This window comes from Microtus ochrogaster, unplaced genomic scaffold (assembly GCF_000317375.1).
Source record: "Microtus ochrogaster isolate Prairie Vole_2 unplaced genomic scaffold, MicOch1.0 UNK116, whole genome shotgun sequence".
Taxonomy (NCBI): Eukaryota; Metazoa; Chordata; class Mammalia; order Rodentia; family Cricetidae; genus Microtus; species Microtus ochrogaster.
Window position 1 is genome coordinate 473,222 of NW_004949214.1, and position 9,304 is coordinate 482,525.

Consider the following 9,304-nt stretch of genomic DNA (forward strand, 5'->3'; position numbering starts at 1 on the left):
GCCCGCCCTCCAGTTAGCAGGTGTGCAAAGTCCTCCGAAAGACTTTGCTGCCCACAGGTACCTGTGTTTACTCAATAAACCTCTTGCTAATTGCATCCTGTGGCCTGGTCTTGGAGTGTCCTGGTTCTGGGGTCTTCATCGGAGAAAAAGGTCCTCTCTGAGGGTCATTCATTTAGATAATGTTAAAACTGTTTTATGCTGTTCTTTATTGATATACAAGAATGTCAGTTACCACCGGGAATAGCTGGAATTAGACTCCCAAAGTGTGTGTGTGGGGGAACAGCTACAAAGAAAACCACCAATGCCAGGTAATAGTCACCAAAAGTGTCAACTATAATAAAGTAGGTTATAAAACATATATGCTTATAAAATGTTTCATATTGTTAATATTTAGATTTTAGCCTCATAGTCTTTGCCAAAATCATTAAAAGTTCAATCTGACAAAAATATGGTATATAGTTCTGGACTGTGAAAAATACAAGTTAATAGTCAGTCATCCTCAAAGTACTGATATAAGAACAGGGATAAGCCTTATTTACTCCCCTATATATGTTTTAAAGCTTAAAACAAGTAATTTTTAATAATAAAGTCTGTCTAATCAGAGATACCTGGACAGCCCTAAATACTTCAGAGATCTATAAAAATTGGCATTTAAAATAATGTTTAAAAATCTTATATCAGACAGAGACTCTGAGATCCTAACAGTGACCCAAGGTCTCCAAAGAAGACTATGAGACACCACAATGCCTCCACCTGGATGACGACGATGCTGACCACTGGGCAAAATGCCCCGATGCTACGACCTGCTGCCAGGACCCAGCCCAGACTGTGGACACACAGTAGGACCTTGGAGAATTGATTTCACGACTTTTGCCTAGACAAAATAAGGTCAGTCTTTTCCATGTCCCTCTTTCACAGAAACTTTATGGGTCTGGTAAAGCCTGCTGTTCTGATAATGCTGCCTCCAACGCTATGGAGACTTGGGTATGACTGTATATGGGATGGTCTCTGTCATTTTTCTGTTTTGTCTGTACTTAAGTATAATTTATTTATCCTTCTAAGATCTCTATGATTGTATTAATGGATAGGCCAGCTATAATATCAGTTTAAGAGCAAAAAGGATATCCAAATCCTTACACAAAGCTATAGCCAGCTTGTTAGCTCATTATATATAAAGGTCTGAGGATACAAAAGTTCATAAACATTAAGGGTTTAAAAAAGTAATTTAAAATAGTACTAATAAACAATAAAACAATGACTACATACTGTTTGGGTTACAAGTTCAGGATTTTCTGCTTTTGCTGGAAATCAAAGGTATAAGTCTATTTTTCCTGTTTTATAAATATCTGTTATTGGCTATTTCTATAATATGAATTTTAATATGGGCCTAAAAGTTTCAAATGTATTAACTTCTGTTCTTAGTTTAAATTTGTCTCAACGGGTTTCCCCTTGGTTGGTGGACACAAACAAACATTGATTGCTGACTACAACCTGCTCCAAATGACTGTGGACCGTGAAGTTGCTAAAAAATTGATGTGGACCAGTCTAGCCAATATAAATGCTCCCTGGCTCTTCAACAAAGTCCACAAACCAAATGTTCCTAAAATTTTCTCTTTTTGACTAGCATTTCACGTTTGACAACGACACCCCAAAGTCAGCTGGAAGCAGTCAAAAGAATACATCGTCCAATAATCCCTGGTTAAAATGCTAAGTTAAAAGAAACATAAAAAGACTCTAATTTTAAGAGACAATTTGGCCAAAGTTAGCAAAACCAGCTCATGATTGAGCTGATTCTTAGGACTAAGAGGAGTGGGGAATATGGGACCCTCACCCCTTATTCTCAAAGGGGTAAGAAGAAATTTCCTAGCAGAATGTCTTCCCAGGAAGATAGTGGCCTTCCCCTCCCCCACTCAGAAGATTCTGAGCACAAGGTCACTTAGCTCAGCCCAGCCAGTCACCTGGTACAGGCTGATAAAGATGGCCTAACTCAAGAACAGTGTCCTTGCTCTAAAAACAAGGAAAAAGCTAACTTAACAGAATGGGAGGGAGCAAAATCCTTGTACCTGTGCCAAAGCATCTTCAAAGATTCTCTTTGTAGTTATGCCTTTAAAAGCTTACCCCACAGAGGAGATACAACTCCTCTCTACCTTGTTTTAACAGGGATGGAGACGAGTTTCAAATATGTTTGTATCATGCTGATTAAACCTTGCTTATTAGGGTTCCCTGCCCTGTGGGAAGTCCAAGGACCATCCATCTCCATCCAGGTCTAGTAAGGTGAGCATCCAAACTGCCTAGGCTCCCACAAAGCCAGTACGAGCAGTGACAAGGGAGGGGAGCTTAATGGGGGAGGGGGAGGGAAATGGGAGGCGGTGGTGGGGAGGAGGCAGAAATCTTTAATAAATAAATAAATAAATATTTTTTTAAAAAAAGAGAGAAAAAAACCTTGCTTATTACAGTCTGGGCCTCTCTGGTGGTCTCTCTCTGGGGGTCGTAATCTGGGGCACAACAATACCTTAAACAGGTGTAACAGACACAAGACATTTCCATACCACAAACACCAGACAGGAGCAAAGAGATCAGCTATGCCAGGATGTGACCAGCACCCAGCCTTCTCAGATTCCCTCCAAAGACAACACCCACAAATAAACAAGAAGTCTTGAGAATCTGCTGCCCCAATTCCTTTAAACTGTGGTGTCTAACTTCCTGCCTTCTTATTATAAAATAGAGATGGGAATGTAATGATTGTTCTGTCTCTTTAAGAGACAAGCCATGCCCATGCCCTCCCCCATCTGCTGAGACAGGCTGATCTTCAGCTTCCAGCCTGAGTTCTCTCTTTTTTCTGTCTCCCTCTTGGAGAGGCAGCTTCCATCTCTCTCTTCTCTCTTCTCTCTCTGTCTCTCTCTCCCTCTCTGCTCTTCTCCCCTTCTCCCCTCCCTTCCATAACCATTAAATAAATATCCAACCTCACTCTGCATGGCGTGCCTATCTGTCTGTCTCTCACCCATTGCCACCACATGGCTTGGCGCCCGGGACCTTTAAAAACCTGAGGCATGGTCTTGTGCACCGTCCCAGACTGGGACCGGATGCTCTTGGATCCTGCACATGGCCCACTGCCTGCGGCCACTCCTGTACCTGCAGCATTTCTGCTTCCTGCAGCTACTCAGGGATCTGCAGTAATTTTTAATAATCCATTACACTTACATCTTAATTTAACCCATTTCCAGTATTTTATACTTTACCATGAGGCTCGTGGCCTACCAGCAAAGTTTCAGCACACCTGCCTCCAGCAGAGGATTCACGGCTTCTCTCCGACCCTATCTTCTTCCTCCCAGCATTCAGTTTAGTTTTCTCCACCTAGCTAAGTTCTGTCCAAGGCAGTTTCTTTATTGATTAAATCACCACTTGGCCCATTAGCTCTAGCTTCTTATCAACAGGCCAATGCAGTTTCTTTATTAATTAACCAATCATATCAATGCAAATTATTTATTTCTATATTAAGATATGAGGAGCTCACACCCCATGCACATATATTTAAAGCTTTCTCCTTAACTAATGGGCAGGTATTTGGATCAAGAGGACTCAAGAGGCCTCTAACCTAGTAAGTGTATTTGAACACTGATAGATTCATAAGTTGATAGTGTTATTGGGAAGTGATGGGAACTTTTCAAGGGAGTAAATCACTGTGGCCTCATGCCTTGGGTGCTACAACTACACTTTCAAGTACTCCTTTCTCCTCGTGCCTTGGGTGCTACAACTACATTTTCAAGTACTCTTTTCTCTTCTTTCTTTCCAGTTGTTTTCACCCCTATTAGCCGTGTATAAGAGTTGCAGAAGTTGCAATCTTGCCAGGGCTTCAATCTCTTTCATATTAGCTATTCTCTCATAGTGTAATAATAGTTAGTTGATGATCTTTTAACGGTTGGTTATGCTGGAAATGTGAACAAAATGTGCTGTCTTTTCTACTATAGAGTTAAGTAAGACAAAGCTCCATTTAAAAAAAAGAAGTTTAAAAAAGCCTCTTATTTGGCAGAAATTCGAATTCCCACAGTGTCAGCATTCTTGAAATCAAAATATGTGCTCAGGGTTGCATGGTATTCTTCAAAGTTGCACTTTGCTTATAAGCAGTGTTTTTTTTAAAAAAAAATTTGTTTGTTTATTATGCAGTGTTCCACTTGTACGCACATTTGCAGGCCAGAAGAGGGCACCAGATCCCATTACAGATGGTTGTGAGCCACCATGTGGTTGCTGGGAACTGAACTCAGGACCTCTGGAAGAGCAAGCAGTCAGTGCTCTTAACTTCTGAGCCATCTCTCCAGCCCAAGCAGTCCTGTTTTGAGTTAGCCAATGAGTTAGCCAACAGTGTAATAGTGTAAAAAATAAAAAAGCTCTAATCACCCAAAGAGAGGCACCCGATCCCTTTGCATTAGAAATAAAAGCCCAGGGGAATCCCTGCTGGGTGTGCTTGCCTCCTTGATTGATGGCTATGTATGCTTCTGCAGAAGTAAAACTACTGTCTTAGGAAAGGCTTTGGAATGTGTGGTTGGTCTTTTTCTTAGAATCCTCGACCCTTTCCTAACACCAGTGCTGACTATCTTTTTATTTACTTGACTTTAATCTATCATCATTACTTGTCTGTGTAAATGTTTTCATTCTATTTTTTCCTTCATACATGAATATATTTTATTTTGATCAAATCCACCCGTTTCCCTCTCCTCTGTCTCCTCCCAGGTCCCTTTCATCACATCCTTTCCCAACTTCACACACACACACACACACATATACATACATAGATACATATACATACATAGATACACACATATATGGGTCTAATTAGTGTTGCACACATGTGGACTTAGGGCTATCCATTATAGCATGGGCAATCTGCCAGGGGCACCACCCATGACTTTCAACTTTCTCTCCCCCTACACTCTTCAACTGCATATAACTTCTCAAGCACGAGTGGGGCTTTGTGAGACCCTCTCCATCCATGATGGAACATTAACTTTGTGAGACCCTCTCCATCCATGATGGAACATTAACTAGATCAACCTTGAACAGTTTTTATATAATTAATCCTTAACTGTGAAATTACTTTCTTCATATTTCCTTTTGTGACAATTTCTGTTCTAGTCATTAGTCCTCTTAACTACTAAAGTTTTGAAATATTTTCTCTCAGAAACTTGTCTTTATGTTATCTTAGTGGTAGCTTTAGAATAAATCAACTTTTTGGTGTATAAAAAAGTGCAATTTAATTATTTCTTAATTAGAAATTGTGCTTTTAGTGTCTAAACAAAGAGCAAAAGGTTAATCTTTCATATTTTCTGATGGAAATTCAACAGGTGGGTGTCTCTATTTAGATATTGATCCCCATGAAATTCACCTTTTTGAATATGGTGCAATAGATAGAGCACGATTAATATTTATGAATATGAGTACACATTTGACTAAGAACTATTTCTTGAGAAGAGTCTTTTCCCAAGCAATTACATTAGATCTTTTAAAAAACAGTCACTGAAAGCTGGGCAGTGATTGTGCACACCTTTAATACCAGCACTTGGGAGGCAGAGGCAGGTGGATCTCTGTGAGTTCTAGGCCAGCCTAATCTACAAAGTGAGTTCTAGGGCAGATGCCAAAGCTACACAGAAAAACCCTGCCTTGAAAAACAAAAACAAAAAACTATTCACTGCAATTCCAATACCACTCCAAAAATTTTTATGAAGAAAATGACATGCTGATACTTATATTCAGTGAAAGCTCAAAAGACAAAGTTTTTTGAAAACAATACTCTGACTTCATGATTTCTGATAACCCTATCGCAGTCAAGGAAGTGTTCTCGACATGAAGTTGAGATACTAAATCAAGAATCCAGAAATAGATCCATATCTACATCAATGAGTGTTTTTTTTGTAAAAGATCCAAAGATAATTCAGAGGGAAAAAAGATTCCTTTCAAGAAATAGCGCTCAGTCAAATGTGTACTCATATTCTTAGTACCCTGTGACTTCCTGTGGGTTGAAGGACTAGGCTGCTTTGAGTAATTATATCAATGGAGACCATCTAGTCTAAAATTTCTGCAAGGGTGATATTCAATTAGTGGTACTCAAGTGATAGTCTGGAATATTCCAAGAAGGAAGTTTTCATCAAACTTATCAGAAGAAATGTATTAAACTAAAAGACATTTCATGTGCCACTATTGCCCTAAAATTGTAGAATTAAATGAGGGACATGCGGTGGGAAGTCTCTATGTTCTCAATAGTTTCTCCAATTCATTCTGATATCCACCTTGGTTTAAAAAGCAATGTGGGTTTTTGACAAGTCTTTCTGATGTTTTTCAAATATTTAGAATTTTTGCACGTGTGATTTTATGGCTACTGACTTGTACATATTTGGCTCTTTTGTCTGTTCTAATGTGTCAATTAGTTCCTCCAATTAAGTAATATTTTTCAGATTTATGCACAAGCCTCTGATTTAAGCACAAGAAGAACAAGATAGCCAGGGACACTGAAATGTCATTAAAGCTTGGGAAACTGGGACAAAGAAGAAAAATCAATTGGAACGACAATTTGTGATTGAGAGAATAATAATTAGGGTAGAAAATCAGGTGACAGGGATTATTACATACAGAGTTGTCAGTGAAGGCCTTTCCTGGAAGTGGCTTTAGAACCGAGTCCTGAATGATAAGAAGCCAGCAGGGACAAGCCATTTCTTGATGTGCTTGCACTGTGTGGGCTCCAGTTGTCCAGGAGCAGAGGACAAACCCAGCAGCTGGAGCCTGGCAGATAACACACAGGCTGATGGGGGATGAGGTGGAAAGAGCAGATGTAGCACAGAGTCTGGGCCACTTGTTTAACACTATGACTGTGTTTTCAGTGTGGAGGATCCCAGTAGGGAAGTGACAGGAACTGTAGGTGATGATGGCTGCCCTCTGTGCAGAGAATGGACTGCAGGGTGAGCTAGTGTGGGGGTACAGCCATCAGGAACCTGTTGCAGAAGGCTAAGGGAGGGGCTAGGCTGTATGGAAGCCATGATGCAGCAGTGTGCAAAGGGAAGGGTTCCCTGGACAGGGCAGATGGGACCTTCAGTGACTGTGTCTGGGTGTGGGGGATGAGGCAGCTCAAGTCCCCCTTATTCAGCCACACAGAGACAAGATGCTGCTGTTTCCTGTCAGATGCCCCAAGTGCCTTAGACTATCTATCAGCTGACAGTGGTGGTAGGGTTAACCAGTGACTTGGGGGAAGAAAAGAACAGGCAACGTGGGCGGTGCGCGCTCCAGGGACGCGTGCGCGCGCCCAGCATTCCGCGCGAGCCAGAGGAAGGCAGAGGGAACGCGAGCGAGCAGACAGCAAGCCCTGCCCGGCAAGCGAGTCTCTGTGAGCGAGCTGAGCTAGCGAGCGACAGAGCGAGTGAGCGAGCGCCGGTGGAGCCCGCGTGGAGGGAGCCGCCGATCCATCCCGCAACATGAACACCCTGCTCTCGCGGGCGAACTCGCTGTTCGCCTTCACGCTGAGCGTCATGGCGGCGCTCACCTTGGGCTGCATCCTCACCACCGCCTTCAAAGACAGAAGCGCGCCAGTGAGCCTAAAAGTCTCCAGGGTCCTGCTCAAAAAAGTGGAGGACTTCACCGGACCCAGGAAAAGAAGCGACCTGGGCTTCATCACGTTCCACATCTCTGCGGATTTGGAGAAGACTTTCGACTGGAACGTCAAGCAGCTCTTCCTTTACCTCTCGGCAGAATATTCCACGAAAAGCAACGCTGTGAACCAGGTGGTCCTGTGGGACAAGATCCTTCTGCGAGGAGAGAACCCCAAGCTGGATCTGAAAGATGTCAAAAGCAAGTATTTTTTCTTTGACGACGGGCACGGTCTCAAGGGAAACAGGAATGTCACTTTGACTCTGTCCTGGCAAGTTATACCGATTGCTGGCATTCTGCCTCTTGTGACTGGATCTGGACGCGTGTCTGTCCCATTTCCAGATTCGTATGAAATAGCCACGGCTTTTTGAAGAACTCTCTCTGCATCTATTGAAGGACATATGTGTGCTTATGGAAACATATTTCCTTCATCTTTTCCCTCACGTCTTGCTGACTTTTGTGTTTTGTTTATTTTAAAACGTGCTGGGTTTGTGTCTGGGACTGGATGAACTCCTCACCCTCATGCTTCCATTTACCTAACACAGAGACTGCGTTCATGGATCTTCCTGGTGTGAACAATGGTTGTTACGTTTCCTTTTGTATAAGAATCAACATGAAATTGTATAGTTGGAGGAGAAGGGTTGATAAAGTAGTTTTGTACAAACAGCAACAACAACAGAAGTTCACCAGAGCAGAACATTATCAGACAATTGCATATGGCTTGAAAAGAAGGCACAGTTTTGTCATAGTCACTGTGTTATTCTGTGTGTAATATAAAATGTGTTTGGAGAGAATTTAAAAATTTGATGTATAGGTGTTGTCATAATAACTTCATGTTTTATTCCTGACATTCCTTGTAGGTTCGCAATGAATGCCGTTTTCATATATCTGATAGGATGTATTTGATCACTAGAAAAATTGTGATTTGCTTCTTAGAAGTTTGACATACAAAATTTGTAAATAGGTATGAGAATGAGAATTTGCCCCCATTTCAGAAATCTGAATGCTTGTCTTTCTTGCCAGCAAACGTGTCCATTTGAATAGTGAATGCCTCCTTAGTCTGAAAATAATTGTAACTCAGTCCATATCTCCTCCATATCAAATGTGTGTCTCACAGTGTTTTCTCTACAAAAATTGCTGTGCACTGTATCTTTGCAAAAATGTTTTAGCACTGTTACTGACATTTGAAAATGTTGGCATGCTTAACATGTGCTGAGTATGTTCTAGTATGTTTAATACCCTTAAATAAATGCTTACTGCTTAAAACTGTTGATTATTCATTATTTAATCCTTATTGGGATATTGGTAATAACACTTGTGGTATGATTTTTCAGTTAAAAACATATATAAACATATATATTCTATAATCTAAAAAAGTAAGCAGTACAAGCTTTAACTCTCTTCAAATGAAGAAGCTGGAATTCAGAAGTTTGTTACATTACTTCAAGCAAACAATCGTTTAAACTTGAAATCTAATCTCATTCTTTTTTGCCAAATAATTGCTTTTATTTTATGAGATTATAATATAATTACACTATTTTCCTCTTCCTTTCCCTCCCTCTAAACCTTTTCGTGTAACCCCCTTGCTCTCTTTCAAATTTATGACACATACATTTTTTCCTAAATTCAACATCCTTAATATGTATAATGGTACTTATACATATATGTCTTCATC

At 40.8% G+C, this 9,304-nt stretch overlaps 1 protein-coding gene across 1 annotated transcript; it reads left to right on the forward strand.

Moving 5' to 3' along the window:
- Positions 1 to 6,718: 6,718 nt before the first annotated feature.
- On the forward strand, positions 6,719 to 8,897 carry LOC101990603 (signal peptidase complex subunit 3). The gene has a single exon (XM_005371620.2). The coding sequence runs from the start codon at positions 7,458 to 7,460 to the stop codon at positions 7,998 to 8,000; it is 543 nt and encodes a 180-aa protein (XP_005371677.1). The 5' UTR covers positions 6,719 to 7,457; the 3' UTR covers positions 8,001 to 8,897.
- Positions 8,898 to 9,304: the final 407 nt, after the last annotated feature.

Coding starts and splice junctions, on each gene's coding strand:
- LOC101990603 (XM_005371620.2), top strand. CDS start 7,458: ATGAACACCCTGCTCTCGCGGGCGAACTCGCTGTTCGCCTTCACGCTG.